This window comes from Serinus canaria, chromosome 3 (genome assembly GCF_022539315.1).
Source record: "Serinus canaria isolate serCan28SL12 chromosome 3, serCan2020, whole genome shotgun sequence".
Taxonomy (NCBI): domain Eukaryota; kingdom Metazoa; phylum Chordata; class Aves; order Passeriformes; family Fringillidae; genus Serinus; species Serinus canaria.
The window spans coordinates 60838915-60859487 of NC_066316.1; the positions used below are offsets into that span (position 1 = coordinate 60838915).

The window sequence follows — 20573 nt, forward strand, 5'->3', positions numbered from 1 at the left end:
AGAGGTGGAAGAACTAGTACAAAGAAACAACAGGAAAGAGTTGAGTCTCAGTTCTCTAGGCTATTTAATGGAACCTGCAGTTTTATATTCACATGTATGTCATACAGTATAGAAGTTATTATTTTAATTTATTTACACAAAATTTATGTACTTCCTCATTAAAATTCCTTAGCAATAAATCTTGTTCCCTTAGTTCCCTTCTGTTAACCAGTCTGCATCTAGAATTCAGCTCCTCACATCAAAGGCATTTGTCTCTCTCTTATTCCTGCTGTAAACTTAAAAAGAATCATAGCATAGTGTCTCTATTCTCCTTAGAGCTTAAACCATTAGCTGACAAGCTACCTCACCTCCGGGGGGTTGTAGTCTTTTGAATTTTGACTAAAATTATCCCTCTTCCTCTCATAATAGTATCCTGCTTTCAGACTGTACAAGGTGACAAGTGCTACATTCCACAATGAAAAAGAAACATGCTATTCAACATTCACCTTCCCATGTCTTCATGTCTAATGCTTGAAATTTTGCCTGTCAGGAACAGGAACTTTCTTTTCTTTGGTTTGTATTGGCACAGAATTGACACAGTTAAGTTAATATTGCTTCTGTCCTCTGAACATAGAAACACCACCAGCATGCAAAAATTCAATACAAGAACGAGAAACAATTTAAATGTATCTATTTTCTTACAATAATGCAGCTGTGTAACCAATGTCATCTATCTATTGACTTGCATAATACCCAGATTTCTAAGGTGTCTTTCTTGTTCATAACTAATTCTAATTTTGGTGAGTTCTTTTATTATGTTCAAACTGATCAAAACGTGTTCTCTGGAAGTACTTGAAATTGTCTGATCGATGGCAGGGTTTAATTTGGACTCAACAGAAAGTCATATGTTGAATATTCTCTTCTTGGCAGAATTAGTCATGAAAACATGCAATTCTTGCCCTACAAATACTTTTGTATGCAGAATATTGGAATTTCAGAATATTTGTCTTTCGTCCAATAAAGTCAGTCTCATACATTTGCAGACAGTAGTCCAAAGGGACTTGTGTTAGGCCAGAGCACATTTATTAAGTCAAAGAAATAATATTGATGGATAATTTGCAGTGTTTGAGGAGCTCTGAAAGCTCCTTTGCTTTTCCAAGTCATCTATTTGCCATTAGCAGACATGGCTACAGGAAACACGTGTCTCAATTTTTATCTGTCAATGAAGGGTAGGAGCCAAGAACGTGTTACATGTGGGAAGGTAAAAGTTACAGTACGCTGCACTGGGTGAACAAAACAAAAAGTGTGAGGGAAAGAAAGGAAGAAGAAAAAACTGGAACTTAATATCATATAGTCATGCAGTCTAAAAAGAACACAACATCATGGGATTAAAAGAGGAGAATGATGAAATAAATTACAGTGACTTTTGGATGGGACTGAACTACAAAAGGAGCCTGTATGTGAAACAAATGGGAATTACCATGTCAGATCACATTGGGATCAACTAATTTAGTGCTAAAATAAGTAAAAAGAATATTTTAGGCTAATTGAGCTATTTGTATCCTCATTATTCCCATTCGTTTGCATCTATTCTGAAAATATTATCATCGTCTCATGGTAAAACATCATTGCATAGCCAGTGAAGGGCAAATAAAGGGTTGCAAGACATCTCATCTGCTCCAGTGACACACCAGCAGATGGAAACAAAGAAAAAAAGCCCCCTTCATCTGCTTTATCTCGTTTTGCGTGGTTGTTCCAGAGACGTGTCCTTGCTGCTGTGCGATAGCAGCGCCCTCACTGAGTAACATCCTGCCGCTGACCTCAACGTCTCCAGCAAAGTCATTGAGGCATCTGTGACGAGCACACCCCGTCATCATGTGGTCTTTGACCTAAATCCCTGAGCCACAGACATCCATCCAACATGGAAACAGCCAAGAGTGACCGAGCTGACCCTCTCTCCATGGTCATGGAGAAAAGATTAGCAGCACTGCTGGTCACTGCTGGGTCTGCTGCAACGCTTCAAAAGCCAATGCCATGGAAGTTCAACTCTAAAGCAATGCCTGAGTGGCCACGGGGAGTTGTACAATATAAAAGAGCCTTTTCAATATTTCTCAGCAGTAAATACAAACTTAGTGACTTTCCCTTTCAAGCGTTTCTGTTGTCACCTCCTTCTGCACTCACTGACAGGGCACAGCTAGCCTTGAGAACAGAGCCTGGCTTGCTTTCTTGGGCAATTATTCTATTGTTCAAAGGGGAATAGAAATTTCTTTTTGTGTAATAAGGGACAGTAGCAGTAGGGAAGATATGTTGCCTGGAGATTAAGTTGGAAAGCTTTGTTTCCCCATTTCAGTAGGAGTAGAAGGACAACTTATAGCTTAATTCTTACCTTCCTAGCCTGTCACCATAATTCATCCCTTGAAGCTCTTTTAACCTGATGTATCATGTGTGATATACCTCAGTTTTATTAATAATTATCTTTAAAAAGAAAAACAGTTCATCTCCCTGAAGCGATGAATGTGAATGGGAAAGAATTCTGTGAATGCTGAGAACGTAAATGTCAGAACAAAAAAAAAAAAAGGGGTCTCAGACACAGGCATACAAATCTCAAGGGCACACACAGAGTGAGAACACAGGTTCCTCATTTGAAGGAATTATCTACTGAGCACAAAACAGGCTAGAATATAGACTGTGACTTGCTCAAAAGAAGGAAAAAAAGCCTACCTTTATGCATATTGCAGTAAAGAAGGAAAGAAAAAGATTCATGATTGTGAACAAATTCTTGTGGTGCACAGTATTTTTCAAGTATGGTTTGGCTTAAATCCCATAAAATAAGAATGGATAGCAAAATACGTGAATAGTTTCTTCTAAAGTTCTTATTACACAGGAACAGCAGGCATTTCTCAAAGAGAAATGTCTTGTCCAATCTAAAGTGTTTGCCAAATTGCTATAAGCAAACACATAATATCATCTCAGAAAAAACCAGTTTCATAGTCCAAAATTACAGTTCAGTCCTATATTTTCATCTCTGTCAGGATTAGGCTTTGGTAGGAGAAAAAAAATGGACTCTTTCCCCAGTTACAGTGGGCTAATGAGAGGCTGTTTTAAGTTGTGCCACTGTGTAGAAACAGAACCAAGCTGTTCTATTTTGAACATAGAAATCGGTAGGATTTCTAAAGGGAATCAGTAAAAAGGTTGTCTTGACTGTGACCATGACACAGGTACAACTCTCTACCTCTTCAGGACACTGCCTGACCCAAGGAGAAGGAGGTACCATTTATGCCCTACCTGTAGCTATCTGGTCCGTAAGATCCTCCCTCTAACTACAGAAACACAGAATCAGAGAACATGCTGAGTTGGAAGGGACCCTCAAGGATCATCAAGTTCAACTCCTGGCCTTAAGCAGGACACCCCAACAGTCACACCATGTGCTTGAGAGTATTGTCCAAAAGCTTCTTGAACTCTGCCAAGCTTGTTGCTGTGACCCCTTTTCTGGGGAGCCTGTTCCAGTGTCCAGTCACCCTCTGGCTGAAGAATCTTTTCCTGATATCCAACCTTAACCTCTCCTGATGCAACTTCAGGCCATTCCCTTGGGTCATGTCACTGGTCAGCACAGAGAAGAGATCAGTGTCTGCCCCTTCTCTTCCCTTCACAAGGAAGCTGTGGACAGCAAGGGGATCTCCCCTCAATCTCCTCCTCTCCAGGCTGAACAGACCAAGTGACCTCAGCTGCTCCCCATATGGATTTCCCTCAAGGCCCTTCAACATCTTTGTGGCCCTCATTTAGACTCTCTCTAATAACATTATTGCCCTTCTCCTGAGGTGCATCCCCAGGGATGACCTAACCTTCAAAAGGGTTAAAGATCCAAGCTCCTTGTGTTTCCCTGAGTCATCTGCAGCAACCCCGGCCATCATTTAACAGTGGAACGGGGTTGTTACTTGGTACTAGCAGCTACTGCTGCCTCACAGATGTTCACATGGAGGGGCAGCTGCTCCACCTCTTCCACTCACCCTCAGAAGGGGTGGGAGGAAAGAGAAATAGATGAGATGGGGAAATGGGAGGGACAGAGAAAATGGGAGGAATGGAGAAAAGGAAATAGTCTATAGTTCCTCCAGTGTCAATCACAGTAACTGCACTGAGGACAGATCAAGTAACTTCCCCTCTGCAAGAAGGGGAGAATAATCAAACAACAGTATCTACTGCGTGGAATTGTGTAAATTATTATTTCATAGACTTTTTAAGCATCTCCCAGTCTTAACACATGCAATGCCATTCCCTCACCGTCCTGCTGGGGAGTAAGTCCCACAAGCTGCCTTGCATGTGGGGACAGTTCTGCTGGCAGTCTTGCTTCTTGGGTGAAACCAAGAGGAGTTTCCCTTGTCTGCCATGCAAACACTGTGATCTTTCTCCCAAGCTGGGACTCGATGACCCAGATGCAGATGTCAGGATCAAGTTGTGTTGTTCAGCCAGAGCTAGTAAAAAGAGTTCAGGCTGGGAGAGGGGCCACAGCACTGCATTTACAAGAGTTAAAATCTTGTAGGGAAGCATGAAATGGGAACTGGTTTGGAGGAATCCCTCTGTTGAAGCATGAAACTTGGCTGCCTGATACCCAACAGACAACACCTACCACGACATGTTTTATGATGGATCTGTTTTTTCTGAGCACTGCAATGAATGCAACTTTTCATCTTGGCAACTCTTTCAGCAGACAGAATTGGGAGACAAAGTGTCTTCCCTTCCAGCCCACCCTGTCCTCTCTAGATCACACAAAGCACATTTTTTGAGCAGTGTTAGGATTTTATTTACTGCAGGCAAAGGCACAATTCTCTCCAGCCCAAAAACCACCACATCAACAGCAGCTTTGGTGAAGCCTGAAATCAAGGCCTAAGAATTCAGGTGTGAATTATTAAAAATACCACAATATCAATCTTATATTATTATGATAACTTGGTACCTTTTCCTTCCTTCTGACATCTCTTTCTTTGTACAATACATTTTCTGCTCTCAGTTGTAGCTGGGCAAGGATTTCCCCTTGCTGATGGATGCTGGATGATCTCTTTGACCCTTACTTCATTTCCTCTTTTGAAACCACAAGTTTTTCCTTTCTTCATGCAAGGGCTCCACGGACTCCACTCACTAGTTTCACAGTGCACTGCAATAAACATAGAACAAACTTAGCCTGACCACTATATTTGTGTATTCAGAATACATATGATGCATCAGCCAAAAGGTGGCAAAAACTAATGGAATTAATCAGTTGTGAGTTGCAGCAATGAATTGACAGAAATTGGACTGTTAAGGATATGCAGAACAAAATAATGTCAAATGATTATGACAGTTACTATTTTCTACTCACTATTTTGTAATTCCATTCCTGAAACAAGGCAATAACAGCACAACTGCTCTCAGTGGAATCAGTTACTGGGGTTTGTTCTGACTTTGCTTTGGTTTGATGGAGGTGTAAGCCCTTTTAGCTTCGGTGGAATAGACTTTGGTCATGCCTGTGTGAAAGGTGAGTGAAGCCATTGGGTTAAGCTGCTTGTCTCAAAGGTGGAAATTTGGAAATTGATAGTTATAAAGGACCAACTGATATCAAAAGATGGTACACTGGAAGTCAAGTGTCTTTGGCCATCTAAAGAGCCATCATCTGTAGCATACACAAGCTAGAAACAGGCAAAGCAGAGGAGAATTTGGGTCAGTGTGAGGCTTCAAGCTTTTCAGAATGGTGCAGGTTACCCTTCCTAAACCAGAGTGATGTGAATGTGCATCCTGTACTGTTTGGAAGTCAGAAGGTGTGTCATTTCACGCTTATCCAAAGAGTGTAAACAAAAAATGGGAATAAACTTGGAAGGTTAACAATATGTTTTTAATAGCTATCCTTCTATTATGCCATCTTGCTTTCTCTTTAAAAAAGATAGTAAATATATATTTAATTTAAGTCCAACTATGTGCTTATTATAAGGCTCCACTGAAGAAGGAAAGACTTCCAGCTCCTCTATAAGGAGGAATTAGCAAGTCAACATTTTTCCAGATCCAGAATTTACTTCTAAATTTTCTGAAACCTAGAAATATAACAGACTTTAGGCAATCTTTGAACCTTCCTTCAGTGGATTGTCATATGGGTAATTTTTTTCATGTTACACTGGAGCTCTTCTGCTAAAATTATTGGCTTTCACATGCACAAAAAGGTTCTGGTTTTACTGCATAGCTTTAAATGGCTTTTCCTCTTGGAGACTGACTAATTGTTATAGCAGCTGAGTCTACAGCAGTTGGAAACAACCATCAAGAAACAAAAATGATCCCTTGAATTTCTTTTAAAGATTAAAGTCTTTTCTTGAAAATAAAACCATAAAAGCCTACACTACCACCTGACCTAATATATATTTGAGAAGGAAAACACCAAACTAGTGCACATTATCTTTATTCCTGCATTGTTTCCCCTCCAAAACACTCAATGCCAGAGAGAGCTATGTGCATGATACTGTGCAGAAGATTTCCATCACAGCCAGACTGAGTGCTCTCTGGTTGCTGGTGGCTGAAGGGGTTACAGATTGCACTTCAGCTCACGGCCCTCAGCCACCACAATTCACAGCCAACGTACTAAAATAAACTGAGCCCTGCCACAGCTTCAGTATGCCCGTGGTGGGGGATGCCAACTGCAGCTGTTCGCAGGCAAACATATCACTTGTTCTTCTTTCATTTGGAGGGATGGCTGAGGGATGGAGCAGACAGTTAGATGTGGTGACATCCGAAGTTGCCCTTATGTGAATAATTGGAGCTTTTGAGTCAGAGGCTCAAGATACAAAAGCAAGTCTCTTCTCCACAGCCAGTGAGTCACAATGACATCAATCTCACTCCTTCAGTGTCAGTGACACCCTATTTGTAATCCTCATTTTCTGAAATCAGGTGATTATTGCACCATTTTGGAGATTGGAGGTTTTTGGGGGGATGTTTCCTTAATATATTAGTTTTTAGCCTTCACCTTTGAAAAGATAAGCTTCAAAATGTTGTTGCATACATGTTTTGGAGGCTCAGGTGGTACAAGGGAGCTAAAGTAAAGCCATTGGTATTTTAATATTTTTTAAACTACATGTGGGATCTGACTCAGGGTTTTTGAAGCTTTGATATTAGTGGTGCTGCATAACACAGTGACCAAGCAAGAGATGCATGTCTTGCTACCTCAGGGCAGAACAAACAGGTTGTCCTTCCTCTGGCAGAATTGCCCTTAGCATCAAGGCTGTTTCTGTGGGACACAACCAGGTTGGTGCCTCTTGTGAAGTGGCAGACTTGGGAAATAGCTGGAGTGTTTTGTGCTGGGGAATGCATCTTGTTATGAAGAACATTTTCATTTCCCTGGTGTTGTAACTGACCATGCCTTCCTTAGATCCCACACCCCCTCTGAGAAAATGAGGCAGGACATGGGGAGCAGACTCACCAATGCTGGTGCACTCCATCGTGTGGTTGTTGGCTTCCAGCCCATCAGGGCACTTTTCAAGGCACTTTCCACTGTATAAGTAAAACCCACTTTTACACTTTGTGCAGAAGTTTCTGGTGAAGCAGGTATCACAGTCAGCTTTACATTCTGAAATGCAAACAGTAAAAAACAGGATTGTTGCTCTTTGCCATGAGCTGCCATGGGCTCTCTCACGTAAACCAGAATCACACAATTCTAGCAATGTCAGACAATCCTCAGAGGAAGCAAATTATGTTAGCTCTTCTTCCTGGCTGGTACACATGGTGAGGCCAGCCACAAGTGACCCTGGCATGGGTGAGAATTTAGAAAGGATGGTCTGATGCTGAACAGCCCCACACTGCTAATCTTCTTGGAGACCTATGCAAATGGCAGGCAGAGCAGAGCACATGAGAATAACATGTGCTGCTTCTGCCCTACCCTGGCACCAAATAGGTGCTAATTAACCCCATGGGACACAAGTTCTGGGTCAGCTCCACACTCCTATCTCCTGTCTCCAGGAGATAAGAAATATTCATCCAGGAGAAAAAAAAAAAAAAAGAAGCCAGAATTTAGAATCTGCTTAGGAGTGGTTTTGATCAACATATCATTCTTTTTCTTTAAATGGTTCCCTGATGTTCAAGCAGATGTTCTGTAGTATTTAATGCATTCTCTATATGACTACCCAAATTGGCATTGCTGATACTTTTCCCAGTTCTCAGAAATTTTTAAGAGAAATGCATAAAACCTTATGTATGGCACAGCTCATGTTTGATATGCAAGGCCACACACTGCTAAAAAGCAAGCAAATACTTTGCAGTGTCAAGTTACTCTGGAAGACTTTACTCTGGGGTCCACTCACTAAATAACTTTTATTACCAGGTAAAAACTGGGAGAGTTTCTTGGCCATCACTCTTATGTTTTTATATCACCTGTGGGATTATAAACAGTGAATTCAACAACAAAAAGAGGAGTGGGGAGGACATTGTGATCTTTTCCAGTTCATTTATGGTTCAAAAATCCATAGTGGGGTCAAAATGTTGCCTGAGCAGTAAAGAATAGAGTTAGCTTCTCTGTCCCCCAGCCCGGAGACAACACATACCAGTAAATTCCCCCAAATCAGGCTGAAACCTGGCCAGCTTCTACAGGCATTCAGAGGACTACAGTGAGCATGAGACAAGCTATAAAGGGACCAGGGCAAGCCTGGTCCAAAGCATGCCACCTGCCACCTTATTTCCTTGTTGCAGGGCTCAGGAGAGTAAGGGCAGTGGGTTAAACAGCTCCAGCCACCAGGACTCAGCTGTCCCCTCTCTTTCTTCAGAGCTGCCGGTGTTCTCTTGCTTCTGGAGGGCACTGGTGCCCACCAGTGCTTCCCCCATCACATGGGGATGTAGTGGAGGAAGCCATCACCTGGGTCCTAGGCAGGTCATTCATGCAGAGCTGGGATCCCTGAGCTTTAGACCATTTTTGTGGTCTTTAACTTCTTGCTTGCATAGAAGCAATATTTACTGCACTACTATAAAGAACTGAGCAAGCAAGGACAGAGCCTGTCCATCTCCTTCTCTGTTGACTTGAGTCCTAAGGAGACACAGCATTCAAGAGAGAACAAACAAATCCACATGCTTCCCCTTTCCCCAGCACTTACTTGCACACTTATTAATGTCGGGATACCGTGTCCCATAGTATCCGCTTGGACACGAGGAAAGGCACACTCCAATCTGTTTCATGCCAATCCTCTCCAGAACAAAGAAGAGCCTGGGCTTACATGACAGGCATCCGTTGTAGTCAGAGCATGTAGCACACCCTCCTTGGCAACCCTGGCTCACGTTAGGATGCACTGAGAAGAAAAGTATTAAAAAAAAAAAAATACTGTGAGAAAACTATACTTTAAACAAGACCATGAAATAATGGTTCCTCTGCACTTGGGAGGGTGGACCATCCATCTCTCTGACAGCTCTTAAAGATTGCTTCATTTTTTCTTGTGTCTCCTATGACCTGACTTGTCATTTCAGAAATTATTTCATCTGCATAAAAATGAGAAGCTCAGCTGACATCTTTGCATCTTGCAGAAATAGCCAACAGTAAATGATCTTTGAAATAGATGGTATGGAACAGCAGCATTCTAGAGAACATTAATTTTTCTCTTCCTTATTTTCAGAGGCTTTTTCTGCCTTGTGTGCACTTGGTTCAGCAGATAAATTCATGTTAACTTATTCTTTGTTTTCCTAGTTGGATGATTAAAAATCGATCTAGTGTATAATTTCCTTCATTGTTAATTTCTTAAATGCCATTTTATTTGAGTTCTGCTATGCAGGAATATGCCCGTGTAAGATCTGATGATACCTTGCCTTAAAAAAAAGACACAGGAGAGCCATCCTTCTCACCCTCCTTCTTTCCCTGGAATGTTCTCTCTGGCATGTTTTTAATCTCTAACAATTACAACCTGATGTTTAGACTTAACTGTGGCATTTACCCTGCTCCAGTCTCAGCATGTAGCATAGGTAGGATTATATTTGCCTTTCAGTTGAATTGTTCTAATTCTCCAGACAAGGAAGGCGAAATTTATTACACACACTGCCTAACTTCTTTAGGGGCTTGGGGATAGCAGGAAAGAGGATGCTGTTGCAGACAATCTTTTCAGTAGCAGACATTAATCTGCTGTGTGATACAATGAAGTGTATTACTACTCAGTGGTAGAGAATAAAGTTTTGCATCCTCCTGTACCTGAGAAGTTGTTACCTACTTTTAATTCCTTCTTGCTTACTCTCTTAAATAAACTGAAACTAAATAAATAATGGAGCATCAAGAACTCCAGACCCTGTGTCCCTTCTTTTTTTGGCCTCGTCTTGCATGAAAAAAATGGTCATCTTTTAAAGTGCAAGCTTTAATCTCTCAGCCTAACACACCTGGTTATATTTCATATATACAAGAAATATAGTCCACATTTACATTTGTAACTTGTATTTCTGAATTCTATTGGCTTCCTGTTCTGCCTTCTCCTCAGGCCAGTGATAATTTTTTTAAATATGCACATGCGTGGTGTGATTGCCTATTTTAGTGCTTCAATTTTATTTCGATCTGCAGACACTGCTAAATAGCTTGCACACACAATTAACTTGACTTTTTTCAACTCCTTTCTGTAGAGCCCTATGAGGCAGACCAGGAGTCCATATGAATCCATGGCTTGCATGATGAGGGGCACCACTGCCTGCTGCTCAAGGTTCAGGAACACCTCTGTACTTTGTTCACTTACACTCTCAGCAGAAAAGACATGTCCCATGAATGGGAAATGCACTTTGCTGGGCTCCAAGGTTTCAAGGACAAGTCCTGTTACCTGAAGAACCTCAAAGGGAATTCAAGTTCACTCTTCTTCTTTCAGTAATAAAATGAGGAATGAGGGTTATTTCTCTCAGTAGGGCTGGACATACACGAGCTGTTTAAACTTTGGCCTTGTTGTGCACAAACAATTTCAGTAAGAAAACAAGAACTCAGATCTCTGTGCATACTGAGACACTAGTTTTGTAACATTACCTAGAGGAAAGTGTGTTTACAATGAGGACACAACACCACTATAAGAATAAATGACATTCATCAGTGAGAAGTTGCAACCCCAATTCAGTTATCATACTTGCTTTCACTAGACTCTCAAAATACTGAGTGCTTAATAAATATACACTTTTTTTCCCCTGAAAATATTCTAAAGGCACAGAGCTTATTGATTTTGAAATTAATAGCCCAGAATTTTTTTCTTTCTAAAGTTAAATAAATGAAACTATCCTTATCTGTCTCTCCTCTGTCTTGTGGCCCTTGTATGAAACAGCTTTAAAAGGCAGACACAGTAATGCTATCTAAGAAGCTGACATTATTTAAAAACTATCTGTGACTTTCCTTCATTAAGTCTGACAGTTGGATGAAAAAGCAGCTGAAGTACAAAATATTTGTCATCAAAGCTGCTGTATAAAATATGGATGATCACTTTTGACGGGAAACATATTATGTGTGAGCACCTGTGACACATCATTATGAATAGATTCTCTTGACAGAGAAAACATTATGTGCAACTGCTCTGAGGTCAAGATGTGTGTGTGAGCCCAGACAGGCAATACTTTACTATTGAAATATGATAATTCTCTATAGCTAAGGTCCATTACATGGCCAATTTCCATCTCCTCTTTAACTCCAGAAGTACTAAGTATAAAATAAAATGTACTCATAGCCATTTCCACAATTTCTGCCTCTTTTCCTGCGTTCCAGATGCATCTCATACAAGTAACACAGCAAAAAAGGAAAGCATAGCTCCAAATGGAGAATGTTATTGGTAGTGTTATGGAGCAAGGAGTAGGATAAAATATGCAAGTCAAGCTCCACTGATTTCATGTCATGTTATAAATAAAAGTGTGAAGCAAAATAAACTCCAGTTCTTGGAAATTCTTAAAGAAAAATATCACTGAAAAGTCAGAATTAACATTTTACATGAAGCATGGGTGTTTTCTCTTAAAAACTCTTAAAGAGATGGTTTTTTTTGATTGTCTCTAACTGCATTTGGCATTTCTTTGAGTCTTGTATTTGTGTAATAAAATAGCTTCTCATTTGTATTGCAATAAGGGCAGAACAGTATTCTGGCCTAGGCAAGAATCAAAGCAGGGAGGGACAAGCCACATGCTCCAGAAACTGGCATTCTTTGAAAACACTGGGCTTTGTCATTTAACCTGTAAGAAAAAAAATTGTGGAGCAAAAATATTTGTGCCTAGAGAATGAGATAATGTGTTTGAAATTAGGCATCTCCAAGCTCCAGCTGAAGATCTCACTCTTGTTACCCCTCAGCCTCCTCCCTGTCTGGTTCAGATCCAGATGCTTTCCATATCCTTGGAATGTATGGGCCAGTCCTTCCCCTGCTGCAAAAGCTGGGTGGGATTGAAGGGATTCCAGAATCCATTCAATCTCCTGGGTACAGAACTGGCCCTTACTCTTCCTCTCTCATTGCAGCAAATTGTTAGTACCTGCCGGTCTCTAGTGCTTCACCAGCTCCAACTATAACCCCAAAGAAGCATCCAGTAGTTTTACCTCTTTTTTTAACCAGTATCAGACCCAGAGCTCGGAGTTTAAGTGGTGTGCCACAGGAAGCTGGGAACATAAACCCCTTCTAATGAAATCCAGTCACGGTAGACCAGGTGTAAGCATTGCTCTGAATTTCTATTCTAAGGTAAACAGTAGAAATGGGTAAGTAATGTATATTCATGTTAAGGAACACTTTGAAGTGAAAAAGCAGGTGATAAAGCACTAGGAGAGCACAGACCACTCCTGTCAGCCACAAATTATAGATGTGGTAAGAGGGATGAAGAGACATTCAGTGCCTTGGCAGAGGGTTGGGCACTATGACCTTGTGGGTTAGACACTGGCTACAGAACCAGGAGGTATGGAGGGTAGCATAGCAAATATGTCCAAGACATGCTCTTGCTAAGTACACTTGCTTGAAACCAGTTGGTCTTTGGTGCAGCCCTCTCCATTACAGACAAAAAAAAATGAAATGTAAAAAATTCTCACCAACTTTCAGAACTGACTCAATGGGGATGAAATATTCTATGCATGACCCTACTAACCATTGAGTGCTCCGCCCTCTTGTATCCAAACACTTTTTGAGCACAGTGAAATCACAGACTCTCAGGGATGGAAAATGCAGCATAGCAGTGGGGAAAGCAAATGGTGGGAGCAGAGACCCACAGACAAGTTCTCTCTCAGCTCTTACACAAACATCAGCCAGAAGTGTTACAAACTACTCATTTGCAGACTCATGACTGGCTATAGGTCCACAATCTATCCCTTCTTTTTTTTTTTTTTTTTTTTGTAAAACCTAAATACTGGAGATTAGGGAAGACCCTAAATGGATGTTGAAATATTCCCTTCTCCTGTCTGACTTTAAGCTCTTTTTTTCCCCAGAGGCCTCTTTTTGTGCAAGCCATTAGTCCAGATATTAGTTAAGTCTCACTTGCAAATGAAATCTCAGAATATTTTCCAAAGCCCTTCTCTGGAAACAATGAGTTATAGTCTCTGTTAAAAGCAGAAAGTTAAGGATAAGGAGCTGGGTTTGAATCTGAACTTCTGTGGACAAGAAGCCAGATTTTGACCGTATGCAGCAAACAGGTTCTGAACCTTTGCGATGATATTTTTCAATCAATTTTACTCCATGTATAGATTAAAACTTAGGGGATCAAAAAACCATGGAAATAAGAAAATGCAGGAGAAATCCATCTGGGCATACATTCTGACACCCGGGGGAAAGCACAGGGTAGAAGAATATTTTTTGCCCATTTGCCACAGCTGAGGTGCACCGTCTCATCACCACTCCAACAAGATATCCCTTAGAGGTTTGCTCTTGAAATGGATGCGCTAGGCAAATGGAATCCATCCCTGCTGCTGCTCCCGGTTTCTCAAGCTTGCGTAGTCTCACAGGAAATATTTTCACTGCAGAGCTGCTCTGGAATTCGGCCTTCCCAGCTGGGCTGCCCCTTGCCAGGAGAGCCAGACCCCACCTCAGCTTTTACCACCACACCACACCCGCACGGACAAGAGCCCTTGTGGTGGTGTGGATTTGGGATGGGAAATCCCATGGGTTCTCGTGTCATTCAATTGCTCTCTGTGCTCGCTCGTGTTCCTTTCTCTTTCCCTTGCCTGGTGAGAAGCAGCTGCCTGTGGTGGTGGCCTGAAAACAATACTTCATGTAAAGCAGAGCTACTCTCAATCATGCAGACCGTCCTTTAGGCAAGCGCAAAGAGCATTTGGCAGTCAGCTCTTCTAATGAGAAAGTCATTAAGGAATTCAGTTTGCAAACCACAGCGTATTTCCTCACTCTTTCTTGGACAGTGTTTCTTTGTGTGGAAAAGCACTAGAGGTGGGACACACAATGAAAAAGGCTGAACTGTCCTGCAGGCAACCGGCAGTGCAGAGCAGGGACAAAGCCCAGGAGCGGTAGGACAGCCCTGGGAGAGCCGCTATGCATGGGCTTGATGAATGTGTATGATCAGTGCTAAATAGATTGGGCCAAGGTGAAACCTGAGTTCGGTCTTGCAGGCTAAGCTCTGCTTGATCACTAGGCCTTAAATCACCTGCAGGGAGCAAGGGCTGGATGTGCTGTGATGGGGGAGCAGCTGGGGAAGATAAACCTGTACATGGCAATTCCTACGCTGGGTTGGCAATAAGTTTTCTGGGATCCAACTGAATTGGTAGTGATAGCTGAGGAATGTGGACTCTCTGTTCAGCCTCCTCTGGGTCTGCAGGAATCTGAGGCACTTGCAAAAGAGGCAAAGAGGAAAAAACAGTCTAAAAGTCAACTGTTAAAGGCTTAATGTCTTCTGCTTCTCTTTGTGATTTGATCTTCACAAATATTTTAGGTCTTTTATCTGAGAGGGTGGTAACTCCTCCAGAGATTTGCCTGACTTCTATTTTCTATTTTATTTCAGAGTATTGCTGCCTTCTGATACAAAACATGTAGCAAAGAGGATTCCCAAGTGTCTTCCTATGTTTTGAAGGGAAAAGATCTTATACAAAACAAAAAAAATTTCCCCAAACATCTGCCTGGCTTGACAATATTTTTCTCTTCAAGAGGCACTTTATGTCTGAGGGAAAAGAAACCAACTTATTTTATTCACCAAATGTCAAGAGTTCTAAAAAGCAACATAAATGTGAGTATGGGACTGTTCAACAGTCTCAGGGAGTATCCATAACTGTTTTGTAGTGGTGTCTATGAGCAAGGAGGCCCTTGGCCCAAATGGCCAAGACCTCACTGGGGATTGCCTCATCATTATTAAACACATGTCTGGCAGAGTGATCCTGAAAATTAAGTATACAGGCAGCCAGAACGCATTTCCCCTGAATTCGGTTAGAATGAGGATCAACAGGCTGAAAAATCACACCAGGGGTGCAGAGTTTTATGCAGTCTCCTAGCATCTTCAGCACAACAGAAATCACCCACAACAACCACAAATGGCTCCTTGTCATTCCAGAGAGTTTTGTAAATAAACTGAAAAATTCTTTTCATGGAGAGAGAAGGGAAATTGATTTTTTTTTTCCCCACATACTGTGGAGCACCACCAACATTCAAGCATCCAGGAAGTTTAACCAGTATAGGAACCAAAGAGGATCCCTCTTGGCAAGAGGCAAGAGAAAATTGCCTTAAACAACCTGATAGTGATGGTGACACTGAAGGCAATACTTTCTCACATCAACTTCTAAATCCTGTAAGCAACTACAGATATGTCTTTTAGAGTCAGCTGTAGTTGTTTCCAAATAGCCAGCCTTCAAGACTGGCTATTATGAATTCATACATTATGAATTTCTTCTAAAATGTAAACTCAATTACATAATCTCTATTTTATTGTCTAGATTTAAAAAAAGCTATTATAGAAGGGTATGTGATCTATTAAAAGTAGTACCCAGTAATTGTAGTAACCTAATAATTCTATAACCAACTGTGTTATGACAGTTGTCAGATTCAGCTACTTGCAAATAAAGCATCTGTGCTCAGATAAAAAAGGAGGTGTGACTTTTGGAAAGAGATTATATTTGATATAATAGACAGTATTTACATATAGAGAGTATTTTAATAATCTAGTCCTGCAAGTTCCTGTCATGAAGATCCCCCAATGATTTTATAGGGTTCATATGGACACAGAGCTCTAAAAACAAAGTTGTCAACATCACTGTGACTCCCTTGACTCTCCAGTCTCTCCTGTACAAGAGATGCATTCTTCTACCCAGTAAAGAAGCTAAAATGTATAGTGTACAGGCTCATTCTTTGAAATGTGTGGTCTTTCTGCTTGATGGTAACTTTCCATCTCCCATTTTTGTGTTTGTAACAAAGGTTGTGAATGCTCAGGCTATTCTGGTGGCAGCAGAGCCTGTACCCCCCACACCCCATTCACTTCTCCTGTTTTGTTCGCTTAACATACTGGAGACTTTGATTGTTGCACATTACCCAGATGCTCGAGTATTTCCAATCTGTATAAGGATCACTCAGCTCATACTGTCAACATTACACAACTACAGTAGCATTTGCAAGTTTCTCATTTCCCACAGGGTCTTTTGAGACCAGAGTTTTTCTCTCAAAGTTTTGTTTCAGAAACCACAGAAAGAACAGCAGGATGTAACAGATTTTACTTTCCATGCCGGGGACTAGGGAGAAGGGTTTAGACAGCAAAAGCCTGTAATCCCATGTCGAAACTATGATTTTCTACTACCATGTTTACAGCATTAAAAAATTAATAAGCCAGACAGCAAGCCAGCCCGCTGCCTTGGCTGTGCTCAGATGTGCCTTTGGTCAATTACTTAATATCCTCTCGATTTAATATATTTTCCTAAGTGGAACTGATCAAAAGTTTGTACTGAATGAAATGATTTCTTTCTGTGTGATGATTAAATTCATACCATACTGAAGCTAACTGGAAGCCCCAAATATGTTGCTTGCAGTGGAACTGTTTTGGGCTGACGCCTGCAAACATTAAAATGGAACATGTCTCTTTAAATTCAGGACTCACATCAAAATTTCAAGTCATAGTATAGGTATTAAGGAGTATCACAGTGCTAGAAAATCTCTAAAAATTTTGTTCTCCAGCTTGTAACAAGGAAAAACTCTGGTCTCACATTTTCATGAAGGAAAAAGGCTACCTTCTCCAGGCTGACTGGACCGTCCATCTGCTAGTGACACAAAATAGTGTCCAGAATTCCAAGTTGAAATGAATGATTAAAATAGTGCTTGTAGTGACACTCAGCAAATGATGATCCAACTGTTTTTACCTTTCCCTCGTGCCACTGGGACTCATGCTATTCTAAAAGAGAAAGAAGTCAAAAGTTTCTGACTGCAAAACATGAATAGTATGATGTGAAATCAGATTAAACTCCGGTGGAAAATAGACCACCAGAATTTAATCTGATCATCATCACCAGTCAGCTTGGACTCAAAAGTCCTGGGCCACCAAAGTCGATGGCAAAACTCCTGTGAAGAAAACAGGGTGAGGATAATTTGTTAATCAGCATTAGTATAGTCCCTGGTTTGGAGCATAATTAACTGATTTTTAGAGGGCAGTGTGACTGGATGGCCTGTTTAGATTGGGATTAAGTAATAGGATGGGTGAGATTTAAGTAGTCATTCGAATCCTGAGAAACTGACTCAGTTCAACAGCTCTGTGTGCCTGGATTTCCCAGAGAAGTAACTATGAATGGCACGTAGTTAGGGCTTGCTTTATCACCCCTTCTGCGTGCTGCCCTCCCTTTGAAGTCTGAGCCTTTCCCTCCCGACCAGCTTCGCTGCCGCACACACTGACCCACATGAAAGCAAGTCGGCGCTCACACGGAGCATCGCTCACTTCCCCAAACCGTAATGCATCTGACATCACTGCAGTGACACACAGCAGGCAGCTCACTGCTGGGCTACAGCCGTGCTGCAAAGTATTTGAGCTGAATTATTGGGGTGCTGGTGACGAAATCAAGGCCATCGTCCGTTTTGTGCTAAAGCAGAGAAACAGCTCATTTTCTTTGTGGCAGTAGGCCACCAGTTCCCTGAGAACTTGCACATCAATCAGGTCAGGTGATTGGAAGAGAAAATGAATTAAAATTAATTAAAACTTCTATTTTGGTGTTTGTTTTTTTTAATTGATGTAACATCTGCAATATCATGATTGTTATCCCAAATCCAATTAACAGTATAATGCCGGCACATCAAACTTTGTCAAAATATTTGACAAAATATTTCTGTTTCTGAAGAGTGTCATATTCTAATGGAAATTTATTCCATTAATAATTGTCTGAGCGGCTTTAATTTAAAAAAGCAATAGCAACATTTAAAAGTGATAAAGAATTATAAGATACAAAATTTCAATTTAAAAGCAAGAAGAAATTCTACAGTAAAAAAAATAAACTGAGGCCACCTATTGACAATATTAGGTAAAGAAAAACAAACCCTCATAGCCCAATAATTATATATAAAATCAATAATTAAATATCTAGGAAACTTTGGGTTTATAACTTTGGGTATAATAAGTCTTATAACACTTATTAAACATTTTATAGGAAGAGCTGAAAAGTCAATGATTTTGAAGCCATTTTAATGTTTCTGTACAATAACAAAAAATTTGACAAAAAGCCTAATTTGTCTTTAAAATTTGTCTGTAGCCTAAACAGAAAAAAAACCCTCACATTTGGAAAGATTAATGGGCAAATGATGAACTATAAATTTTAAGGATTACTTTTTTATTTGTCTAATATATTGTGTAATATCACTGATCCATATCAAAAGTGACATCTGATACTTTTTATGCACAATTGAAGAAGTGGTCGTAAAAGCATACTTTTGGTGAAGTATTTAGTTGGTAACAATGGTAGGACTCACATCATTTAGGCTGGCTCAGAGGAGAATCCTGAGGGTACATGTTTAGCTTTGCTCTGCACATTCAAGTACAAATTTGTAAGACACATCATCCTAACCAAGCTCTTACACAAGAAAATGATCCATTTACTATTTCCTGGCCTGCTTTTGCAGGTGCCAGATGCCTTAACCAGCTTGTAAAATATCCTTAGCACTTTGCAAAGAGCTCTGTTGAAGAACATTTTTCTAATAACTCCAGTAACAAGGAAGAAAGGACTGTTCTGTTCCGTTCTGTTCTGTCACGCTGTAACTTAATTAAGCTGATGCAGAATGATAGAAATAGAACTCATTATTGCAAATAGAACTGCCTAATATAAATTATACCAACAATTAGTTAGGCTTCAGTTAAAACCCAACATCCCTTAGATATTAGAACAACATGAAATCACAGCAGTTATCTTAAAAGTATTCAATATGATGAATATTTGGCAGCTCAGCTAGTGGCTAGTGGCTTGCCACCGCGTTGGGCTGCCATGAGACAGGGCTCGGATGTGAGATGACCGCAACAACACCACTCAAAATGCTGGGCTGCTGCAGAAAAACTGTGCTAAAAAATGTCACAATCAGATGCCAAAATGGAATAAGTGAAAGGAAAGACTGAACTGTGCCCTAGAATGAAAATATCCTCCTTGAGTGGCTTCCTGACCTCCTGGACTTGCACGAAGGAAGTCAAGCTGTTTGTCTCACAGAGGTATAAAACTGCAAGTACCCAAAAAGCATATGCTTCTGGTGATAGGAGCATCCAGGTCTGAATGAAGGACCCAGTTATCAGCTTGTAATTAGTAGACCATCAGAGCTCTTCATGATGTTAGAAATCAGCAAAAAATATTATGATGGTGTCAGTTCCGCACCTCCAAAGCAAAACTATACACAGTCCAGCACACATGAAAAAAGAACCCATGGGGGAAAGGATAAAAGGAATAGGTTATCTTTCAACATCTAGTTACTTTGTCTTTTGCTAACAATACCACTGAGTTATGTGCCTTTGAAGAAAGTTAGGGGTTCTTGGGTTTGAAGGTTGATAAAGTTGGCTGGTTAAAGTCCCTTTCCTACCATTGTAAAGTACTAGAATCTGTATTTTCAAATCTAGGGCCTCCAGTGAAACAGCTAATGTCCTGCTTCATTCCTGTGTATAAACCCTCATTTTCAGAATGGCAGAAGGTGCTGGTGGTCAGAGGTCTGAAATTGAAGCTATTTATTCAGGAGCCCAATCAAAGAATTGCTATTTCACTTCTAGAGCCAAACTTTAAAATTTTGGCTTTATCATCTTTGGGCTTCAATTTTCTTCATCTGCAAAGGAGAAATGATATTTATCTCTTAGGATTGTGAGGTGTTTAATTCATGGATATTTACAATATGTCCTCAGCTTTGGCTGAAATTTCTGGCTTCTTTGCACAAGAAAGCCTTCATGAGAGAGTCTGTTTCTGGCACCACATTAAACCTTGCTTTATAGAGGGTTCTCTCATATACATCAGATTGTTATGGCCACAACTACTGAGTCACGGGTGTAAGTGTGGTAACAATTTATTGTAGTTATTCACACAACATTTCCATGCACAGATTTCAAAGGCGGACTGAGACAAGTTGAGAAGCCAGTTCTTTTAACTTTCTGATTTCTGCTCTGTGACTGAAGAGATTAGATTATTGGAAAACATGCTATTAGCACTGGCTTGCAGCCAAAGGGTCTGCTATGGATTCTGCAAGGGGTGCTGTGCTCACTGTAAATTAAGG

At 40.7% G+C, this 20573-nt stretch overlaps 1 protein-coding gene across 1 annotated transcript in view; it reads right to left on the bottom strand.

Annotated features, from left to right (window-relative positions):
- RSPO3 (R-spondin 3) overlaps positions 1-20573 on the bottom strand; it is a 58941-nt gene that overhangs the window by 17715 nt on the left and 20653 nt on the right. Inside the window, exons 2-4 of the mRNA XM_009092411.3 lie at positions 9072-9263; positions 7412-7558; positions 4931-5128 (exon numbers count right to left, since the gene is read on the bottom strand). Of these exons, the coding sequence (XP_009090659.1) occupies positions 4931-5128; positions 7412-7558; positions 9072-9263 (537 nt within the window). The remainder of the gene's footprint in view (positions 1-4930; positions 5129-7411; positions 7559-9071; positions 9264-20573) is intronic.